Raw genomic sequence first — 24,226 nt, forward strand, 5'->3', positions numbered from 1 at the left:
TTCCCTCGCTTAAAAACCAACAGGCTCACAGTCCCGTGGCCTCTCAAAAGCGGGCCCGAGCGAGTAACAACATGTGTGTAATGGCGGTTTGGTTAGATTTTGGTTTGTTTTGGTGTTGTTGTGGCAGGAAAAATGGTTCTCCTCCCGAAAGCTATGCACGTGTGGGTTAGCCTAAATTAACGTTGCGCCTGTTAGTCTGCACTCGGGGTTGGAATCTCGCTCGCGGCTTCGCTGCCAGCCAATCAGCGGGTTAAAGAGGGGGCGGGAATCCAGGTCATTTCCGGGTTGTCGCTGCGTGTTGTTGATGGACGGCTCGGTGGGAGCGCGGGTCTTCACAGCTCCTTCAAGTCAGTATTTACCGTTCAAGTTCAAATCACGATATTTATATATGCGTGAGACCGTAATGTCGCCTCTTATGTTTGCACTGTTCCCAGTTAAACAGTCAGAGTAGCCCAGTATCAGCTGCAGACCAGTTAAAGTCCCATGTAAAGTGCCTGTCAGCTCGTTTATGGAGGTTTCTTTACTTTATTAAATAGCTTCTCATGGTGTTATTGACTGGAAGAAGATAACTGGACCCATAACCTGTTGTCAGGTGACTCGTCTAATGTTTACAACACGAGTGCTTCTTATATTTTAATAGTCATATGTATATATACTTGGGAAATGATTAAAATGACCAAATATTAGGCAAATAATCTTTGATTTTCGTAGATTGTTTCCTTGTGTATCTTAACCCATTACAACATATCCTAGTTTCTTTGAAATTGAACTCACTGGTGTTTCAATGACTCTACCTTATTGTGTGTATGCAACACTTTGAAAGTGTCATAGAGCTGCAGCAGACTCATTGTCTGCCCAAGTTCATATGAGGGACATAAGAGAAGACTTCATACTTCATATGAAGTAACAAAAACATGTTAATGAGGTCGGACGACCCTCTTGTCCTGTTTATTGTGAGAGATGTAGCTGTCGCCTGAAAGTCAGACACTTAATCATGAAGCCTGCATCAGCAAACATGGGATTTAAAGTGTCAATACCAAGTCGAATGTTTAACACTGCTGGCCTCAATTGTCAGAAAAAACTCCTTGAAAGGTCCTGGAAAATTATTGTATTTGTAACATTCAAACACTATTTATATGAGCGCCAGCAACAAATTCAAGTTTTTAACATAAAGAATCTTTGTGGCAGCAGAACTCAAGACTTGTAACTCTGTTTACATCAACACTGAGCATGTTAATAAATGCAGATGCACAGTGAACCTTTTACTGACGTTGATTGAATCATAAGCAGTAAAGTACCAGAGTGAAAACCAGACTCTTCTCTGACAGATACCTGGAATCATGAACCAGTTGCCACGAGATACCGTGCGGCTGCTGTCGAGCTCCCAGGTCATCACCTCAGTGTTGAGCGTTTTGAAAGAACTGTTGGAGAACTCCCTGGACGCCGGCGCTTCAAGCATTGACGTTAAACTGGTACAGTATCTTAATGACAGATTCTGGATTAAGACAAATGATTATTGGTTTTGGATATAGCAGAACTTGGATTTGTTTTCTTGCTCATTTAGCAGCAACATTATTCTTATATTTGATCATACATTTTGCAGCCTACAGTATGTACTGACTCTCCCACTGCAGGAGAATTATGGTTTGGACCGGATAGAAGTTCGTGACAATGGCCAAGGGATCAAAACCGCAGATACTCCTGTGATGGCTGTGAGACATTATACTTCAAAGATCTGTAGCCATGACGACCTGGAGCGTCTGGAAACGTATGGCTTCAGAGGAGAAGCACTGGGCTCCATTTGTGCAGTGGCAGAGGTGAGAAGTCGTTGACAACAGCAGTCGTTATGTGACAGTCACATCTGAAGAGAAACCTAGCGAAACCGAGCTAAAGCTACTGGTAAAATAAAACCAGATTGCACGGCGAAAGCTGCATGACTCTTTCATTCATCAGGATATAATAAGAATCACATATGAATCCTGGTGTGTCGGTCTATAAACTGGTTTGATGTCTTGTGCCGTTTCCTTTCAGGTAGCTGTCACCACGAAGACGGTGGAGGATGACATCAGCATCCAATACATGCTGAACTTCACGGGGGAGATTGTCTCTCAGAAGCCGTCTCACTTGGGTCAAGGCAAGGCTGAAGTCATTTAATGAATCTCCCAGTGAGCAACACATTTCTGAAAATCAAATGCACTCTAATCAAATCCGGACAGTTCCCCCCCCCTCAAAATGCACGTCAGTAAAAGTATGCAGTAGCTACAGTGGATACAGTGCACCTCGGTTATAAGAAATTGTTTAAAGAATAATCCACACTTTAACAAATATGTGTAAAGGTAGATCTAGTCCAGCTGTGACACACGTCTTTTCTCCTGTGTTGTACAGGTACAACAGTGAGTGTACTGAAGCTGTTCAAGAATCTCCCAGTGAGGAGGCAGTTCTATTCTTCGAGCAAGAAGTGCAAAGAGGAGCTGAAGAAAGTAGAAGACCTGCTGATGGCCTATGCTATAATCAAACCTGACCTGAGGATCACGCTCGTTCACAATAAGGTCAAGACCGTCTCACTTTTACGATTTTAACCGAGGGAGGTGAAAGTATTTTCATCAATGAAATCAAGAGAAACACAAATAATTCCTGCTGCTGAGACAAGTAAAGCTGCTGAAACTGCAGAATTGTAACACAACTAAACAAATGGGAGAAGAACACAATGGGGTTTTGTTATATTTTAAGTCTGTCCTGTAAAGTGACATAATCTTCTTGTTACAGTTTGTATTCACACACACACAGCAGCCGCTAGGTGTCCTCATTTGTCTTCAAATGACTGAACATCACTGGTTCAGAAGCCTCCTCAGTTTCTGTTAATACAGCCTGAGTTTCTGTTGGGTAATGTTGTATTATATGATAACGATGATGTGTGTTAAAGCCCTGAACGCCTCTGTAAGATTACGTGTTATTTAAGATTAGTGCTCACACATAGTTTAAATCTTAAAAGCTAAAGAAGGAACAGGTGATGCTTGATTCCATCAAATCTTACCACCGCTATTTTATTGAGCAGTTTACTCAATACATGACTCAGTTTGATAATTACATTGAGCTAAAGAATAGACTGTACAAGATTAGGAACAGAAGTAGCAACAAGTCAAATGGAAGAGGGGAACAAGCCTTTAGAATTCCACCCAATTTCACCTTATTGTAATAAATATAATAATATAATAGGAATTATTGCAAAAGTGTAAACTGTAAGTTACATGTACAAGGTGTGCATGGCCTCATTTGATTCCCTTTCAAATTTGTAAAGTCCTGAAACACAAAGTCACAAAATGAAGCTCGTCGGGTAAATAATTAATCAAACATCGTCGTCAAAGTCCTGTTGTTTTGTCGTCAGTGAGGTTATGAAATCATCACCTATGATAGAAAAGCTTCATTTGGCTTTTGGACAAACACATCAACTAAATGTTTAAAGAGTCAAACTACAGACTGAACCTGGAAGTTGCTGGTTTAGTGTTTGCTCTGTTCTCATTAACATAAAAAAATCATATGCACACAACACAGTGCGTGTGCCTGTAGCTAATAAGGAGTAATTATAAGTTGTAAGAGTCTTTTTGAGTTGTGTGCATGTGGTTTTGAAATGAGTTACACAACATGACCACAGTAGTCTATTTACTAATGGACTTGATTTGGATTTAAAATATTATTCAAGTGTTTTTCTAAATAGACAGATTTTTACATGAATTGATTCATGAAGCTTTTTAACTGGGGAAACTGCAAAAATATAAATATTATAAAAAACATAAAACTTACCTGATCACAGAAACAGTTATGATTTTACATGTGTTTATTATGACTGCAAGTAATGCTTATTTTCCTGATTGATTTTGTAATCAATTACATTTAAGCAAATATAAATGTTATTATTTAAAACTTAAGATATTAAATTAATAATCACTCTTAGCTGCTAAATACCTCTTTCACTGTAACTCAGTCTTCAGGGAGATTCAGAGCACAGGCTTAGATCTGTGAGCTTTTATTTTACTGATATCTGTTAAATCCACGACAGCGGATGACAGAACGTCTGAATTATTGCTGTATTCGCCCCTGCAGGCTCCAGAGTGCTCCTGGAGTAATGTCGCATGCTCTTCACAGCAGGCTGAGAAGCACGACGCTGTGTTTAGAGACAAGCAAACACAAATAATAACGAAAGCTCACGATGCAGCAGGAGTGTCGGTTGGGTTTGCAGCTGTTGAGGGAACAATGAACTCTGTCTGCAACCTGAAACTTAAGACTAGTAAATCTACAACACACTGTGCGTCTTAAACTAATAAAAATCTTTGAGTTGTGGCCCAATCCCTAAAATGCTCATACGTCATTACAGCCACCGCTTGACTCCGCACAGAATCGTAATAATAGTCATGATTAAAAAATGTGTCTCCTGCTGTATTGATAGTTTAGTGTTTGCTCTTTAGGGCTGTTTGTTAATGTGCAGCAGCAGAGCAACTACATGATTGTTGGTTATACAAACCAAAGCAATGTGACAAGGTTTCATAACTTTTTTGAAGATTAATCATAATTTCTCCTCAACTTAACCGAGTCATTGGTGATAATCAGACTTATATATATATATATTCAGATTGCTCGTTTCAATTCAATTATTGTGATTTTATCATTCAGCAAAAGTATGCGAGCGCCTTCACGTTTTTTGGTGTGCGCAATAAAAAAAAAAGCCAGTAATTGTATTTTGGTTTGTTCCATTTCACAAGAGCAGATTAATCAGCAGAGGAATTATTTAGCAGTTGACATTTCCATTCATTACAAGGTTTCAGACCACAGCTAAGTGTAACTGTCATTTGCCCCAAACACAAATATGGCTGATGGACGGTGAACTCTGATTTGGCTGATTATGACGCCTGAGTAAGTTGCTGAACACAGCTGCAGGCTTAACCCCCGATTTGGTTTCAGGCTGCAGCTAGTTTGTACACAGAAGTGTATATAGGTGGTGTGGGTCACGCAGCAGCCACACGACTCCCGTATGAATTTCATAGAAATCAGTTTTGAGGTCGTCAGGTTAGAGTAGTAAATCCATTTTTGCACAATCAGCACTCAGTTGCCCCTATCCTCTATCTCCAACTCTGCTATTTGGCTTGTGTCGTGTTTCACAGCTTCTTCAAGAACTGTTTACAGGAGTGATCCGTTTACATGCGCCAGATTGTGTATTTAATAGCTGAGGCATGCCCTGCAACACTCTGCATGCTTTTAGAAATCAACACCCGGGAGATAAATTCAGTGTTAAACACAAATTACAAGCCCACTTGTGGGTGACAACATATTTCAACTGTTTTCTGATCAGACATGTTTTTGAGGTGTCATGTATTTTTAAATAATCATGACCTTACTTGATGATGTTTTGTAATCAATGAACAAAATGATCATCAATCATCAGTATAAACTAAAAAAAGGTCCTGAAGCTTTGATTTATATTGTGTTGAGTCAATTATTTTGGTCTCAAGGATGAAATCATGTCTTAAGAAGTAAGAAAAGCAAGAATATCAATTTGTGTCAGGTCTTGTAATGATTTATTCTGTAATGTTAATTTAAGCACCCATTAACTTTTACTCTTCCTCAGCTCCCTAAGCGTGGAACACTGAAATTTAAGCTTTTGTCCGTCTCTTGCTGAATCATTTGACGAATAAAATATATGAACTCCAGATGTGTTGGCAGCTTGTTGGCCCAGTTACTATCATAACAGGTGTTTGTGCAGTGTGATCGCCTGATGTGGACTCGTGGAAGTTGACTCGTGTCATATTGTTCCAGGTGGTGGTTTGGCAGAAGTCCAAGGTGGCCGATCACAGAAGTGCCCTCCTTGCTACACTGGGGCCCAGCGCGGTGGCCAACCTGCTTCCATGCCACTATCACCAGGAGCAACCAGAGGTTAGTTCAGGGGAAAGTGCTGAGATGAAACAAACGTGTTAGAGAGGATACCTTAGTTTACATTAGTTTGAAACACACACATTTTGATTTAGTCAACTGTCCAAGTGCTGCTCACGTTTACAGGTTTCAGGTTTTCTCGGTCAACTTTTATTTGTATCGTTTCACACTGAGCGCTGCTCGGTTGGACAAAGTCTCCTTTGAACGTTTGAAACAAACGATGGAGCAAATGTGAAGAGACAACGTGGTGTGCATTGCACTCTGACGGATGAGCGTCACAGAGCTGTATGCTTACCCCCACCTCGTGCACACACCTTGCACTTTTTGCTCTCATACTGTGGCTCCCATGCCGCATTGCCCTTCATTATATGCAACAATTGTAACTTTAAATTACATGTTACAACATTTTCAGTCTAAATCCAAATCAAATATTGTGACACTTGGTTGAAAAAATAAAAAGCTAAAAAACTAAACAGTTGCTGCTTAATAACTAAAACCGAGGAGGTGGGAATACATTGATTTGCACAGGAAATGAATGATGACTGCAACTTATTTGTTCGGATAGTAGTATTTGTTGTATATTTGCAGAACACATAAGTGCACGCACGCTATACTTGACTGTGAGCTAATAACCTCATCAGGAACGCCTGGTCGCAAGCCAGCAAATGTGGCCAGTTGGGGGCTCGCCAACTATTTCTATGCCCTTTTCTTTTGAGTTCTTTCCTGATGAAAAGTGAATTTTTGTTAGCTAAGCTTTGCTGTGCTGATCATAATTGAATTACTGGTGAGCGGTAACTTTCTGCTTGGTCACGGTAGGTGTCATGTGGCTCGTACCTGCTGCCAGGCTCCCAACAAATCCAGTCTGACAGATATGGAGCAGCCCTTTTCACCCTGCTTCTCTCTCCTTTTCCTCTTTGTTGTTGTTATTTTGCTGCTGCTGCACTTTGGTGCCCAGTTATGAGAACAACCTTTCACCTTTTCCTCTTACACCCTGTAGCAATGAAAGAGAACGTGTTCTCCTCTTTGTCCCCAAGAGTGAAGCTTAGTGATCAAGGGAGCCAGGTTGACAATTTCTCTGGGGGCTCGCTCGGGGGTGAGTCGTAAGAGCTGTTCCTCTGCAGAACAAAATGTGACACTCGTTTTTGACAGCATGACTACACATAGCTGCGGCCCTTTGGGGCCAGAGGTGCCATACATGCTCCCATAAAGTGACCCTAATGAGCAGAAATAGAGAGAAGCATATGTGCCGTGACCTGAAACAGCAGTTCATTTATTAACTTCATTGGCGTGCGTTGCTGCTAATAATGAGCCCTGGGCCATGTGGGGGAAAAGTATAGCTATTCTCTGCTTGCAATCTGTAGAACATTAACAGCTTTCCATAATTTCTTACTAGCCCATATTCATAATGGAGATTTGAGTACAGTGGCTCAGTTTTGTGCAGAGTCGTCAACTTTAGCTCTTGAGAACTACCTCCGGTGGGGTTTTAGGTGAAAGGTCATTGTTTAATATGTGTGTCTCTATTAACATTTGCATTATATAATATGAGGCAAATGTTAATAGTATTATGTGTTACACTGCCTGTTTTACCTATTGTCAACTGTACCATCCTAATTGAAAATACAATATGGGATAGTTTATTTAATGAAGTTCCAAAAGTACTAGTTCTACGTGTTGTTTCACCAGCGGATGAGAATGACAACATGAAAACATCAGTAGTAGAACACATTTGATTTATGTCTGAACCTTGTATGTATGGAATCTGCTTTGTGCTTGTGTTGGGTTATTAATATTATAATTCTATCTTTATTTTGTTCAGATCTCTTTAGAGGGTTTTTTCCCGAAGCCTGGAGCAGATTACTCCTCTACAAGCTCATGTAGCCCTGACAAAACCTTTCTATTTATCAACAACCGGCCCGTCCACCATAAGGATGTAATGAAGGTAGAATCATTTTGGGATAAATAAATGCAACACACTTTGTACAATGAATGTTTGTTTGTCTCTAAATGCATTCTTTTCTTTTCTTTTTTTTGTTTCCCTGAAAATCGTATATCCGTGTACCATCGTATATTTGATCATCAGTTGTTGCGCCAACACTACGCGGCTCAGTATCCAGGTGATTCTGCCTCACATCGATATCCCACCCTTCTGCTAAAAATGACCGTTTCACCCTCTTCAGTCGATGTCAACCTGACACCGGACAAGACCCAGGTTCTACTAGTTAACAAGGTGACTATCAAATTCAAACTAAGTCAGAATCAGTTTAAAATGTGTTGTATTTGTTCAGATTTAACAATGACTGGGGAACAAAGAACAAAAGTCCGGCCGAGTACATGTGATTGGAAGTTTAACTGTCATCTGTCATCTGTCTGACATTTAGGAGGCTGTGCTCACTGCTGTAGAGGCATTGCTGGTTTCTCTCTATGGCTTTAAACCTGGTAGTGATCCCTCGGCTGAGAAACAGCTCGGCCCTGAGATGTCTCCTTCGCCACTGAGTCCTTCTCAGACTGATGCTTCAGGACTCGTCACTGAGCGAAGTAAAGATATCGATGTCAGTGTCGCCAACCACAATGACAATGGCATCACTTTGTCTGCGGCAAAGGGCACAGATCTATCACTGCCCCACCAGACCTCGAACAGCAGCTCTTCCTCTTCTGTAGCAGAGGACTGGATTGTCAACCAGTCTAGCTTTTCTCTTTATGATGATGAAATGGCTCAGAGCTGCACTCAGACAACAGAAACAGACTCGGCAAACAAATCCTTGGAAAGACTTGAGGACAATGTGGAGTCAGTGACAGAAACAAACAAACACCAGATATCAGCGGAGGACTGGAGCCGCGGGACGGCTCTGACTGACCCCATATCACGAGAACCCCTGCAGCCCGTTAAAATCCTCCAACCCTCGAAGCTCAATCATTCCGACTCAGATGAGTTAAAGAGCCACAGCAGCTCAAACAAAAAGATGTTCAACAGCATAATGGAGAAGCGGGACGCTCTGACCGCCTACGACCTGATCAGCAACCGTGCCATCAGGGCGCCGCTCTCTTCTGCCACCTTGTTCGAGAAGGAGGCCAGAGCTGAGGTCCTGAGGGAGGAACCCACAGCCGGCCTGCAGGATGTCAGTGTCACCGCTCAAGAGAGGTGGAAAAATCCGAGGGAGGACGACCATAAGAAGTGAGTTTCCAGACCTTCACCTTTCCAAGCAGTTGTTTCCATTTCTTGTTATTTGCAAGGCAGAGGGAGTTGGGAAAGTTTGACCTGTCATTTGCATGTGAGAAGCCCAGTCTGGAAATTATGTTGATACGAGCTGTGTTTCTAATTTCCTGACCGTGTCTTATAGTGAGCAAGGTAGACAACATTTTCCACAGTACAACAGGTATCATTAATGATGACACGTCCTGTATAGTATTCCATCTATCCAGAGGATTCCCATGTCTAGTCTAAGTTTATATATCCTCGACGTTAAATCCTTGAAGAATGATTTTATGAACTCCTTGTTTATTAGAAGCATAAATGTCCTGTCTCCAAGTTGTTACTCAGAATCTTAATTCTTTTATTTTATAACAGCAACACATGTTAGGTCAGCAGCTGTGCAACACAGAAGAAATGGCTAAAAGACTGATACTAGAGAACTTACTCTTCTCCAAAACTTCACCTCAACCGTCTGCAGACCGATACAGAGGAGGGTGTTATGGGTAACTGTCGGTCACAGGGGATCCAGCGTGCTCGCCTTCTAAATGCCAACATGTTGATTCAAGCTATTTGTCAGGTTACTGGCTGGAAATGGAGATTAAACTAATTTAAATGGACAATTTAAAGTACAATTTGTAAACATAAGCATTAACATTGACAGGATTCAAGTGAAAGTGAAAAGTGAGGGATATGAACCGGTGTTTACTCATTTGTTATCAGGGACTCGAACACAAATATAAAAGCTAAATGTCCTGTTTCCAGGTTCACACAAGTCTCTTTGTCCATTTCAAAATCTCACCTACACTTACTTCATAAGTGGAGTCAGGAGTGACACATAGTTGGCTTGTCAAGAATAGAGTTGGCACAGAGCAGATGGAGGTAATGAGTGTTTGTGTTTGACCCTCGCGTCCCTCAGAGTTAAATGATTAACATTATTGAAGGTAAGACAGGATGGAGTTATTTGGACAATAACAAACAAGAAAATAACACAGTGATCGCATGAATGTGCAGATTTAGTAGAATAGTGCTTTATTTGTTTGATTCTGACTGAACTGTGAGATCCAAGCACATGGATGGTTTATAAAATGGAGCTGGTCTCAGATCAGAAAACACGGCACAGTGTACCGACCATGTGCAACTCTTAATTTATTGAATTGGCTGATTGCATCGAAAACTGATAGTGAAAGAAGTACAGGAGTAAATGTTGTTGTCATTAGAATGCAGTTTGCAAAAGAAAATGCAAACTGTGCTTCCTTGTGATCTTTATCCGCTGAGCTACTCCGCTAGCATCATGGAATAACACCATTATACTGGAAGTGCTTCAGCCCAATTACGTAAGATTGCGCGGCATACCAATTTAACGTAATTACAAGGTTGGAAAATATGAATCAGCAGTACATGGGCCCTTATATAAGGTATGGAGGAGTGTATGGAAAAAGACATCTGTTTAGAATCCGTCCTAGCTGTGCTGCTGTCTTAAACATGAAATGAGATGTGGCAAGTACTTGGCCCCTTTCACTTCCACTGTTAAGTAGCACACCACTTCTAGGAATTATCCTTGAAACAGGTTATTTGAATAACGGGGTGCTGAAGTGTAAGGCCTAATGCTTAACACATGAAGATCTATGGAAACATGAGTTGGCAACTTTGCTGAGGAAAGCACCCTATACATATATCAGATTCTCAACATGTTCTCTGCATGTACACTGGGGAAAGGTTGTTACTGGGAATCTGAATTCTTATTTTAGAACAGGCTCTAATATGTTTTAACTCGATAACGTCACATGGTAGCTTAGCAGCGATGAGTCCGTTCATTCTGAGGTGGAGGAGACCTCTAAAGATAACGCAGCTCCTGGTAAAATGTTGCTGAATGTCTGTATTATAAGATATCAGAGGAGAAACTCTTCATTTGTCCTGTGAGCCAACCAGTTGTTAAACACATTGTTTTTGTAACACAATGATTCTGATGTTCAAAACACTCGACTCCCACTTGCTGTTGTAAGGCCAACCTGTTGCACCAGTCAACGCTAGAAAGCCAACTTGGAACTGATCTGATAAAAGTGTTGTCACTGGTGTCGTAGCTGTAAACGATTTGAACTCTGCAGGTCTGAGGAGAAGGCAAAACAACACCACGACCAAAGGACCAAACTGGCCCCTGCTGAGGGCCCCAGAGAGCCCAGTGCGAGCACCCCGAGGAGCCACGTGCGCAGCTTGAAACGCAAAGCCCCGCTGTCCAATCAGCAGCTGCTGGACGAGCTCTTCTCTGCTCAGCCCCAAAAGAAGATGAAGAACCCTGCACCTAAGCCCTCACAGCCCCTCCCCTGCAGCGTGGCTGCCCTTCGGCTGCAGCTTCAGCGCCTCTCATCCCAGCGCAGCGCAGCACCGCGGGGCCTCCGTCTTGTAAACCGACTGGCCTCTCAGAACGCCTGGGTCATTTTATGTGGTCAGAGGCTCATGTTGTTAAACCCATTTCGAGTGGAGGAAGCCTTGCTGTTTAAGAGACTTCTGGAGAATAATATACTTCCAGCTGAGAGTCTGCAGAACCCTATACAGTTAACAGATGGGTAAAGTATCACTCACCTCTCACCAGCAAAATGCCAACTCTGACAGTTGTTTTCCTTTTGGGAAACTGCTCACTCGTCCAATTTCTTTACACGCAGTACATTGTAAAGACTATTTTTAAGACAAAGAAATCCTAGTACTTGGCTTCTATTTATGCTTATCTAATGTATGAAAATACAGTGATGTGTGTTTAACGTGTCCTTGTGTGTCTCTTCTAGAAATCTAGGGGGAGCTGAATATACAGATGCTTTGTGCAACATGGAGAAACAAAGCCCTGAGCTGGACGGACGCAGCCTCTTCTCTGATCCCAGGCTTGTAGCTAATGGGTTTAAAATCAAACTCACTCCAGGTACATTGTAAATAAAATGTTATTGAATCATAACAGACCAATATGTGTGCAGTCGAACATTTATCTGCCAATCACGTGTCCTTCGGAACCTGATAGAACAACAGATCCCAAAACAAAGGCACCGTAGTACAACACAAAAGTGCACAACACACCCAGTCAATCTGAAAACAAGGATTTCTTATTGTTGGAGTCATGCTGGTTAAAGGTCTCATTTATTATAGAAAGGGAGTATTGGATTATTTGTGGATAAGATGAAACATTCCCATTCCTTCAACAAATGTGTCCACAGGGAAACAATAATGGATGATGAAGAAACAGAGAAACAGCATTTTGCATCATCGCAAAACAAATTTCTGTCCCCCTTCATTTTTGCACATTCATTAAAAAGGAAAAACTGAACTATCCTGGAGGAAAACCAATGGAAAGGTTCAGCAGAAATGGCTTTTGCTCTGATATGCAGTCGGCTGCGAGACCTTATATGGACCGGTGGTGTGTGTCTTTCTTAATCACATCCAATCAATTCAATTTACCACATTTAGACTCCAGTCAGTCGGTAGAAACATCTCAAAGATGATCAAGAGAAACCAGGAGGCGCCTGAGCTTCATTTTAAAGGTTCAGTGTGTAGAATTTAGTGACATCTAGTGGTGAAGTGTGATGTTGCAGCTGAACACCCCTCACCTCACCCTCTTCTTCCAAACATGAGAGAGAACCTGTGGCAGCTTCAGGTGTCATTAAAAACTCAGAAGTTTTAGTTTGTCCAGTTTGGGCTACTGTAAAAAACATGGCTGCCTCCGTAGAGAGGAGCCGCTCCTGATGAAAATATAAAGTATTTAAATATAAAGTATTTAAATATAAAGGGCCCATTCTAGGGTAAAGAAAACAACAATTTGTACAATTTAGATGAAACACATCCTAGTGAAAACATCACTAGGATTATTATAAATTCAGTTTCTGCCAATAGATCAATTTCACCTAAATCTTACACACTGGAGCTTTTAAATATCATTGCAAAGTGTCTGAATACTTAAATCCATGTGATATTTCAGTTTTTCCTTTTTAATAAATTTGCAAACATTTCTAAAGTTCAGTTTTTCTGTCACTGTGGGTTACTGAGTGAAGTTTGAGGACAAACACATACAAGAAGTTTAGTTTTGTGACAAATGTCTACAAACTTAGCAGGTATTTCAACAATTCACTCGCTAAGACATTCGTTATATTAACCAATAATCTGTAGCTATAAACAGTTAATATAGTGCATTTAGTATAAGATTAACTAACATTATCTTTAAAAAACAAACCTTCAATATTAAAATGTTGAGGCTGACAAATGATTCTGATAATTTAAGTGGGCATCAGTGGAGTTTAAACACGTTTATACTGCAATACAGTTGCTGAGGGTTAAAAACACAATCTGAAAAATAAATAAATAACTGCCAGCTTCATTATCATCGTGACGTTATTTACTTGACTATTAATCACTTATTACTGACTTTGCAAAGCCAAACAGTGCCCTGTGAACGTTGGCTGTTTTTGTTGCTGGAGCGGTTCACCTCAGTTGACACTGGCCCTCTGCCCAACAGCATGGTCTCACAGTAGGTTTGTACCCCAGCGTGCAGGTGATGAGAATGGTTGCCCTTTGAGAAATTCTAGGAATTTTCATTTGGCACGGCCTGCCCTCGGTGGGTGTGCATGGGATTGAAGGCAGCAGCATATGTAAGATGGTTTCATTGCACAATCAACTGCTGTGTATCTCTGTTGTTTGTGAGGATTGTTGAAAAATGTGTATTGTGAATTATCGCTTGCATTTGCCGTTATTTAAAAAATGGAAAGAATTGACATATTAAAACAACGTGCATCTCTATGGAGTTGTTGGTATTATAATCAGGGAATTTGTCAGGGTCAGTTGCTGCTCTCGACATAAATAATAGCAAATGTACTTGCACAAGCGGCGCATCCAGCAGAGACAAATTCAATAAATCTAAATGTCTCTGCATCTCCAGTTTTAATTTTTACCTTTCAGACTTCATTTTGCATCCAAAGTCATGTATCAGAAATATAAATTGTCCATGATTTGTAGTATTTCCTCATGAAATAAGAAGCCATCATTCTTCCACCCTACAAGACAACTTCCTTCCAGTCTGCCGGGGCTTCTATTAGTCATTTAACACTCCATTTGGCCCTCAGCTTGTTTGACTTGGTCCTCACTCCGGCCGTAAACCACAATATTTATTTATTATTCTTTCCTGGAGATAGAAGTAGCGTCTGGAGTATATTAATCCTTGTCCTCTGCTTGTTTTGGCCAGGCCTCACATCAGCCGATAGACATCTGGAAGTGACAGCCATGGCAGACTGTGTGCCTTTCCTCGGTGTGGACGACCTCAGGGAGATCCTGACTGCAGTTCTTCACAGGAAGGCCGGGACCGTGCAGGAGAGCCGGCCGCTGAAAGTAACAAACTACCTTCAAGTGAGAGATGCTGCGAATGGAGGATAAGAAGTCGTCACGGAAGGGTTTTTAAAATGTGTGAATTGTGATTTTTTTTTTTTTTTTGCGCTCACAGGGGGAAGCTGTACGACTTGCCCGTCAGGTGACTACAAATCTATCCAGGGAAGATGTGGAGGAAATCCTTGTGCGGATGGAACAGCAGCTTGGTGAGGACAGCAGGTCCTGCATCCACGGTCGGCCGTTTCTCCAGCACCTCTCTGACGTCCCTGTCACAGAGCAGGAAGCTCAGGCTCTGCTGACTTCAGAGCTGCAGACACCTTCATGAAAACTACCGCTTTGTTTCCAGTCCCAAATGATGTCGAACTTTGTTACAACCAGAATATCAAAAATAAAGTGATCAAGTATGTGATGCATTTTGTCAACCATGAATAGTTCATTTCTGTAAAAGGAAACAGAATTTTGTGGACTGGCTCAGAAAGTCTTGATGACGACAGTAAACATCTCTTCACTGAGGCTGTAACATCTTTTCTATTGTAGCAGATATGGCTGATAAGTAAATGACCACTCAAAGCTTTTTACAGTTCAGTTTATTGGCATTCACCCATTCACACCATAGCGCATCTATGGCCAGGGGCAGTCTGGGGTTCAGTATCTTGCCCAAGGACACCTCGGCATGCAGATGGGGAGGACGGGGATCGAACCCCGCCAGAGAACGGCCGCTCTATCCCCTTGTACCGATCTGTAACTGAAATGAACATTTACAGTAAACTTCCTCATTTAACAGTTCAGTTCAGAAGCGGATGTTTCACTCGCTTGAGTCATTTCTGGTTTTGTGGACTGATTTCCTGCATCATTTGCATTTTCTTGGATTAACAACACCGCTCTTCAAAAAGCAGAGTGACATCTGATTCCCTGACTTGATTTCAGTCCAAAAGCCCGTGTATCTTACTACCCCTCATTGTGGCACCATTGAAATGGGTATTGGCAAGCCAGGGATGTGCGGCGTGCCAGCTACTACCCATAATTCTTTACCCTCAATTACTGCCAGCTGCTCGCCCTTTACTATTGACAGATACTTGTGTATTATCCCTGGCTGCATTAAATGCTTCAGAGATTTGCACTGTAATGTCAACCACAAAGTTGAGCAAATCCTTGATGCTGTGCTAACTTGTAGTGGTGCCACTTCCTAAAGACATTAGTCTGTTAGTGCTGCGGGGAAACGGCTGTGCTCAACAAGGACTAACAGGCAGTAACATATAAAACTACACCTTTTTTAATCTTTCTTAGAGTTTCTCACTCATTTTAAGTAGAACTGATGGGATGGCAGGTGCTTGTATCTCAGGAACAGGGATCTAATACGAGAACATTCAGATTGTCAGCACAGGACGGCTGAGCTGACCACACTTGGATAACAGAAATACATATATCCGCACGAGGCTTTCACTCGTCACCTTTTCGTATGGACACTGCATCCCACCGCAGGGAGAAGTGCAACCCGATCACTCATCTTATCATAATATTATAGTTAGGCCCGTGAAAGGTCAAACCGCAGCACACGTCTTGTTTTACGTGGCCTCTGCTGAGAGGACCCACAGATGGCCCCAGCATTGCTGCAGGGCCAGCACTCTGCAAAGTGCCTCTGCGTAGGGGATAAATGCCTGTGAGGACCCCCGCCCTCTCCTCTCGCCCGTCGCCGCCCGCTCCTGCACGGACTCTTGTTTTAAAACGTCTCACTGTTGGATATGTGCTCCTCAGTTGCTTGTTTCCAGAAATGCGTGCGGAAGCAGAATCTGCTCTGTACGCGCTGCCTTTGGCACCCGAGGGGCATATCAGAGTAATTGGGGCAGATTAACTGATGATCATCTTTTGACCATGTGACCACACTGTTTAAAAGGTCAGCAGCAGTTCACTTTGCCAGCTGTCTTTCAAAACCACCTGTCGCCTTCTTTTTTAACCTTTTCTTCAACTAAAAGTGAAGTATTCGCTAATGATTAACCCAAATGTAGAGGACGGAAAAGGGGCCGGTTTGGGAATCCAACTTAAATTTGGAATATCACAACCCTGATGCAAAAATACTCTGTTCACATACAGCGTCATCTAGATGGTTGTCTGTTCTCCTGTTACTGCCCTAATGTGCAGAGCTACTGCTTGTCACGTCGTGTTCAGCAGCCAGGGCAACTGTACACCACTCTCACAACCCAGAAGTAACCGTGCACTTTAACAGAGTCATCAAGTCCAAATTAAAATTACATGAGCTATATTTAACCCCCTTTTCCTGCTCTATTTTTTTGGAACTCTCATAAGAAGTATTCACACCGAGCACCTCGGCCAGTACTGGGTACACGCACCATCTGCTTCTGTTTAGAAATATGAGACTTGATCAGGAGAAAGACAACATTTTATATCCCTTTGGGAACGCACGATTGGAATGATATCATACTTAAAGATGTAGTCATCAAATGAAGAATTAATATCACCAGTTTAAAAAGATTTACATTTTCTAAATAACTGATGATCACTAACCAACCCACCTAAGTAAATGAGTTTTTATCACGTCTCTCAAAGGGCATTGAGTCATGTTTTGTCACTCTCTCAACGGCCACTTGTTAATACTGCTACAGGAACATCTACAGTATTGAGACTTTTCTCTTAAGATACACAACCAATTTAGTTCAGGCATCTTGGCCCCAAACCCATAAAGGTCTCGCTGGGCCTAAGTTAACTGTCTAATGTTTCAGGATGAACCAACACAGCAGGTTTGGCCACAAACCAAAGTTTTGGATGATTAACTCTCAACCTGAAGATAGAACCAGGGGATCACCTAAGTTCTCACAGTTCAGCTTGTGGGGGACATGGACGACAATTCTGCTCAACCAACATCCTGGTGGAGGGAAACTGATTTACAGATTCATGTCAGTGGTATAGGGGGTGGCTGTGGCTCAGGAGGTAGAGCGTGTCATCTACTAACCTCGGCGGTTCAATCCCAGTCTCCCCTGTTCCATGTGCCATAGTGTCCTTGGGCAAGATACTGAACCCCAAACTTCTCCTGATGTCTTGGAGAAGGGCAGAAGTGAACTGTAAAGCCTTTAAAGTGTTCATCAAGACTAGAAAAGTGTAATTTCAGAGCATTCACCATGGCTACAATGATTGAGAGCACAATGCTCATAACCATATCTATACCTAAAGAAGAATTTACAATATGACCTGGAAAGGGCATATGGACAAATGGTAGTAATGAAAGACTCGTAAAAGTGATGGACGTTAAGACAGAAGGGACTCCACCCTCTGAATACCTGGAAAACAAGATGAGGAAAAGTAAATATTTCACTGCTGCCTATAAAAATGACATCGCACAGAATTACAGCAGCGACATCCAGGATGATTCATACGTCCCCCTCACAATCATGGGCTTTTGTACAGTAATAATCTGAGCAGACACCCCCCCCCCACACACCCAGACTAGACACACACAGGTGTTTTCACTCCCCTGGTGAGATGTGTTTGGCAGCGCAGGTGTGTTTACACTTTGATTGACAGCTTTTCCACCTCTAGTCGCTGTGTTAGCTCCACCCACCAGAGCTTCAACCTGACTGGACTAATCTGCCATAGAACAAACTGGACATTTGCAGCCTTTTGGTTGATGTTCTGGCCACATGGGGGCAGAGTATTGATCCTCATCTGGAGCAACACCTGGTCATCTGATGCACGCACGTCTAATCTCCCTTTTACCTCTTTTTTGGTCTTCACCACCTCTTCTGTAGGGTTGTGCACTTTTTGTGACTTACGTTGTCGTTAGCATGTCACTAATGTGAAGCAGTGGTTGCAGGCAATTCTCGTCAATTCTGCAATATTGTGAATTTGTGAGTTTGGGTTGTGTTCAGCTTAATCTTTACAAATTACGTTTTTAATTTGGCTTTAACTTGATTTCTTAGTACTTTGTGGAGTCCTGGAATCGAGCAGCTGCCGACTGGTTTGATATCTCGCACACCAACCTACTCCAGAGCTGGCAGACAAATATCCTTGTGGCTTAGTACATTATTTGTTTTATGTGTGTTGTGTGTTTGATCACCTGTGTGTTTTCACATGACTGTTGTAAAGATATAGTTAAACATCGCCTTCTTCAGAACACTTGTATAAACTAAAACCAATAACAAGGTATAACTACTTCTAAGAGGAAACGTTCCCCTAAACTTTGTGACTGAATTATCTCATATTGTTTTATTTTAAAGCCACAGAAAAAATGTGCAATCCTAACACAATGTGATTATCAGACCTTTTTGGCTTCTTAAACATATTAAACATGATTATATTCTGTGGGTTTGTCAAGTGACCCTAATATGTTAGATATTCATCTTTGATTTATTTATAATATTACAAAAATCCAAAGCAAACAAACCCCAACACTCCAGCTTTACACGAGGACTCACTCAAGTGTCTTTAAACCGTTAACCACCATGTTCCATATGGGAAAGATTATAAAAACTTTGCTGCATCCAGGTTTTTGCTTCTCAGCAGGTAATTGGTGGTGGGGCCTTGCTGTGACGGTGCACTTTTCTGCCAACCGCTGAAGAGCCACTAAGTTTTTTTATGGGCTTCAGGCCCACACTAATGTGATGGGTGTTAAAAATCCACAGGTTCTCAACTATTGGAGAATTTACAGCCACACCACATTCAATTATATGGGTCAGGGGCTTCCACAGTGGGGCCATCAAGTCTACTCGCTTTAAGTTTTAATCACTTGTCACCAAATCCCACAGCAAGAGTGGACTTTTTATTTATTTTATTTGAAGTTACTTGCCGAGCTATAGCACATTTCAGATCATTAAAAAAGAGGCAGAATGAAAATACTTTACCACTTCTGAAAGTTACTGGGCAAACTGCTCCGGATACCCAGCTCAAGAAATATCTGCTTTCGAGGAACATTCGCTGTGACAGCAAGTCTGCAGCTCGTGAGATGTTTTCAGGATTCAAGATAACCAAACATAAAAATAATCATGGTGGATTTTACGAATAAATACGCAGCATTTCTAAAAGTTGGATTTCCTTCCATATCAATAAATGTTAAACTTATGGTAAGACAGTCTCCTGGATTTATCCACCACAGCCTAGTTTTGGAAAGTCCTGCTTGCCTCATGAATGTCACTCAAGTAAGCTTCTTGTAAAATTAATTGTGCGCCATAATCTTTAAAAATGTAGCATACATGTTGTGTCTGAGATGTCAAACTCTCTCCCGAGCTCTTGACACATACCTGATACTGCTCTACATCCGTCTGTGTTAAGGACATAGGCGTATCATCAGGAGACAGGAGGTTTCCACAATCTGCCCTCCCTCAGTCTCCTCAGAGGAACATCTATTCTTCATCACTGTCAGCTCTCCGTCCCCAGAGAGACAACGCTCCGCTGCCTCGGACCTCGGATGGCGGCGAGCCACGTTTTTTCGCTCGTCACCTGACCCCTCCTCGCAAACAAACACAGACATTGAGGAATTTTGTAAACATATCTGGAGTGTTCACCAAATTTGTCCTCTCTCCAAACTTCCAGTAGCTTTACAAAGCCATTAATCACGCGATAGCTTCCCAGTGGTGACTGTCAGGTTTGCAGTAGGAATAGTGATTCCTCATCCCTAAGTGAAAAAGCAAGCAGAGTGCAGACGGGAAGGATAAATCACCTGAGAAGTGAAGACAGGCAGCATTCAGCAGCTGGACATCTGGCCCCAACCTTATCCTAGACTGGCTGATTTTATTGCTTTTCATTGCTTTCTCCTGAGCCACGAGGGGTTTTCACAAACAACCTGTCAATCCGGCCTGAGGTGATCATCTTCTGCCGGTTGTTTAAAGGTAAGAATGTGAAGCAATTGACATGTTTTAATTGCCAATATGTGAATGGGTTGTTGTGGTCACCTTCTCAGATGCCTATTAAAGCCTGTGGAAAGATTTACTCGCTCCTGAGTGCCTTGCCTCAGCGCCTCTCTTCCCCTACTGTGCAAAACGTGTCTCACGTGAACTAACGTTAGCTTCGAAATTCAGTCGGCAAATGTCTACAAACATCCAGATCCCAGCACTAAATAAAACATATTTTAGACTATTTTATTATGTGGATTTTAAGTTGATCACGTCCAGTCTAAGGTTACTCATCCCGTCTTATCATCTGTTTACAACGAATGTTAGTTCAGGATTATCTATGTCTCAAACTACTGCCAGACCCTTAAGTACATATATAAATACATGTTCTATCTTCATCTATCAGCACGATGCCTCAGACGTAGACTAAATAAAGACGGACAACGCATCTCCGCTTTCTCCCTCCATCCGAAAACATTAAAAAAAAAACTAAATGTTCCTAATACATTTAGAGTCAGGGTCTGTGCAGGAGGGATCGTGGGATGGAACGGTGGCAGCGAGGTGCTGCTGATACACATGTTGGACCAATCGCGATTCACAAGTCAGTCGCAGCTGTCGATCACGACGTTTCACATGTTTTTGTAGCATGAAATAAACTAATCATAACCAAACTTAACCAGAGAAACAAGCACTTTAATAAATATCGAGCAGTCATAACACTTCGGCTTCGTTTTTGTCCTTATGTCATCCATCCTTATGTACAGTCTATGGTTTTGTTGAACTTACTCTTACCTACTAAGGAAGCAGCAAGTATTTCACATTTTAACTGATGATTTAGTAAGAGTTATTTCTTTAAGTCAATTTCCAACCACCAGCACAGCTGCGTCTCATCCATGGCTCGGGACTTTTTTTTGTAGATATTCCCCAGTTGCTCTTTTTCATCAATGTAGCTTGGTAGCTAGCCAGCTGTGCAGGAAAACCCTCGACCCTGAACACATGTGAGACGTGTGTCATTATCCAGACGTCTAGATTCAGGCTATTTGAGGGATAATGAGACAAATCACGTAGAAATCATCATCAGTGGAATCTCAGATTTTAATCGTGGCTTAAAACAGATGGAAACAGTGTTTTTTCCAAACTTTGTAGCTGAAAATGAATATAAAATAATTCTGTGTATTATTGCTGTTAGCCTTGTGTAAGTTTACTCCAAAGTTTCAGCCGACCTCACTTACACGCTCACTTCTTCACGGTTTGACATCTTGACCTTTGCCACAGAGCGACCTGGGAGCAGAACGACTTCTCCAGATGCTCCACACATCTGTTAAAGGCTCCAGATGTTATTGGATGCACCTGGCATCTCCCCACACGTTGTCTCAGCTCGGCAGCACATTCAGGACGGGGCATCATCCTCCTTTGTCCAAATGTTGGACATGTTGAGGCCTTGCGATAGAATTGGGAGGAATGGAAATATGTAATCTTAAATTAAGACGCTGTCAGTCTCTCGTATTAAAATGGTTGTACCAAGCATCTATTTGGAAAAGTGAGACCCTCAGATAAGTTAACAAGGAGGATCATTGTATGCAGACTACATGAATATTGTATTTAATTAGTACAATTTATTAACAAATAATGACAAATAATTGACCTGAAATATTGTTTCTTTCTAATCCCAGGTGAGACAAGTTATGTGTTTTGGTTGTTTGTGGTTCTTGACTCTAGGTTCAAGTTCACCGGTTTCCATTCACACTCATTTCTTGAAAGGCCTCTGGAGGTTACATCTCTTAAAAAGCTGCTATCGTCTGTCAGGCGTCATGATCTCCAGAAACTGACCGTCTCCAGAGCCCTTTTAGATTTTCCTGAAATAAACCCGGGTCAAAACACCACTGTGACTAGCTGCACAGCACATGGCAGTAATCGCATGTCCCTTTACGAAGCCACATTCAAATTCAATAGATCTGCACCAAATTGCACACACTCGGATATCAGATCGGATTTTTAGATTCGAGATCCATGATTTATTCTCTGAAATGTTTAAGATAAATTTAAATCTGTTCTTTCCTGCCTTCCACCAAGTTTCGTGATAATCTGTCCAATTGCTTTTGCATAATCCTGCAAATTTACAACCAAACAATCAAACACGGACAAAAACATTTCCTCCTTGACTGTAATACAATAACAAACACACTCTACACAGATGAAACTATGGGTAAAAGTATATTTTTGTGATTTAGTTAAATCCTTATTTTGTTTTTCAGGGTGCAGAAGTCTAATTGAATCCCTTCCTCATTATTAAACATCATTAATTGAAGCCTCACATCATACATTATAAACGACAATTTATTAAGGAGGACTACAGGTTCTATCCATTCATTTTCTATTAGCTTTACACTCCAGGAACTCTGTCCAATAACGGGGTCTCCAGCTGCCTTGGACTTCTCCTTTACATCCTCCTTCCCGTTCTCTCACTCTCACTTCCTCACCTGTCAGAGGTGGAATGTCGCTGGCGGACACAGTCCTCCTGGGTCGGACTCTGAACAGATGAGCGACGCTCCGTCAAAATGTTTCCTGTTCAGAAAGCAGCTTGACACAAGCAGACAGCCGCAGATATAGTGCAGGACATTCGTTAAATGAAATGCTGCATGATAGACAGTGAACACTGAATAGGAACAGTGACTTACAGGATGTTTCTTAAATGAAGAGAAAGAAAAAAGTCTTGTTTTTCATCAGGTTCAACTTCTCTTATTCTGTTTCTCCTTTTTTTTTCTTAAGAAACAGAAACATCTCTGAAACCTGCAGCAAATCTTTATTGGGGAATTCACTCGCAGTGGACACGGCCTGTTATACTATTGTAAAATGGAAACTTTGGCTGTGGGGAGCTGTGAAAACAAGTTGAATTGACATTAACACGTGAGGATCAACAATGTTTTCACATTCTTAAATTGCTAATATTTGAGACGTGCGTCATTAGAAATAATGTGAAAGTAAACAGGTGGAAACAGTTGGAGACTGATAAAAACTGCAGATGTAGAAACACACGAGATTACAGACTGTACATCGGTGCAGTTGAACGTAATAACCAATCATATGAAATACTATTTAACATTTTTGTTAATGTAGAATCTCAAGTCCTCTCCTCAGGAAGCAGAGGTTCTGTGGATCCACTCTGTCCGGGGGCTGCTCTCCTCTGTGGCCGATCCTCGTGGAACAGTTCCAGCTCGCAGCAGGAAAGGAAGTGGCTCTCAGGGGCCGTGCTCAACTCGCCCTCTACTGGGCGGAAGTCGGGCCTCAATGAGGCCATCAGTGGAATAGGTCATGCTGGCAGAACGCACCAGAGTTCACATCCCCTCATTAGACTGCAATGCTTTCAACATCCCTTCACTGGGAAACTGCTAAGTCAGGGAAATTGCTCTGAACGACACTTGTGATGAAACCGGCTCATGGTGATGGGATTGTGCAAGTGTAGTCAGGTAGAGGGAGTGTGTGTGTGTGTGTGTGTGTGTGTGTGTGTGTGTGTGTGTGTGTGTGTGTGTGTGTGTGTGTGCGCGTTGTCTTAACTGTTCTCCTCATACCAATGCACATCGCACACACTCACACTGCTTGTGTAACGTGTCAGTTTTCAACATGTGGCGAGGACGTACAGCTTCTCAGCGGCGACGTGGGGCGAGATGTTCAGGTTGTTGTGTTGTGATACTGAAGCGTTCATTTTGGGATTTGATCAGTGAGTCGGCAGAATGACACCGAGCACGTCCGACCCCGTTCCTCAGAGAAACTGTCGGATAAAGATGTTTATGGTTTGAAATATGATGCAAATATTGATTTTATTCTTTGTGAATAGAATATTGTATTATGGTGCGACCGTGGCTTTGAACTGTGTAAACACAATGATCCTAAAGATCAGATTATTGACAATAAGCGTCTT

At 41.9% G+C, this 24,226-nt stretch overlaps 1 protein-coding gene across 3 annotated transcripts; it reads left to right on the top strand.

Moving 5' to 3' along the window:
- The first annotated feature begins 208 nt into the window (after positions 1-208).
- On the top strand, positions 209-15,041 carry pms1 (PMS1 homolog 1, mismatch repair system component). Of its 3 annotated transcripts, XM_035174481.2 has the most exons (13): positions 209-347; positions 1,329-1,472; positions 1,635-1,817; positions 2,032-2,134; positions 2,386-2,549; positions 5,809-5,925; positions 7,739-7,861; positions 8,003-8,149; positions 8,301-9,094; positions 11,218-11,676; positions 11,893-12,023; positions 14,328-14,488; positions 14,583-15,041. In XM_035174481.2, exons 2-13 carry the CDS (start codon positions 1,341-1,343, stop codon positions 14,790-14,792), a joined length of 2,724 nt encoding a protein of 907 aa, XP_035030372.2. In that variant the 5' UTR covers positions 209-347; positions 1,329-1,340; the 3' UTR covers positions 14,793-15,041. The 3 variants fall into 3 exon arrangements, with proteins under 3 accessions (XP_035030372.2, XP_035030373.2, XP_035030374.2); XM_035174482.2 differs by lacking the exons at positions 209-347; positions 1,329-1,472 and having other exon boundaries at positions 1,690-1,817; positions 2,036-2,134; XM_035174483.2 differs by lacking the exons at positions 209-347; positions 1,329-1,472; positions 1,635-1,817 and having other exon boundaries at positions 2,067-2,165.
- Positions 15,042-24,226: the final 9,185 nt, after the last annotated feature.

This window comes from Hippoglossus stenolepis, chromosome 13 (assembly GCF_022539355.2).
Source record: "Hippoglossus stenolepis isolate QCI-W04-F060 chromosome 13, HSTE1.2, whole genome shotgun sequence".
Taxonomy (NCBI): Eukaryota; Metazoa; Chordata; class Actinopteri; order Pleuronectiformes; family Pleuronectidae; genus Hippoglossus; species Hippoglossus stenolepis.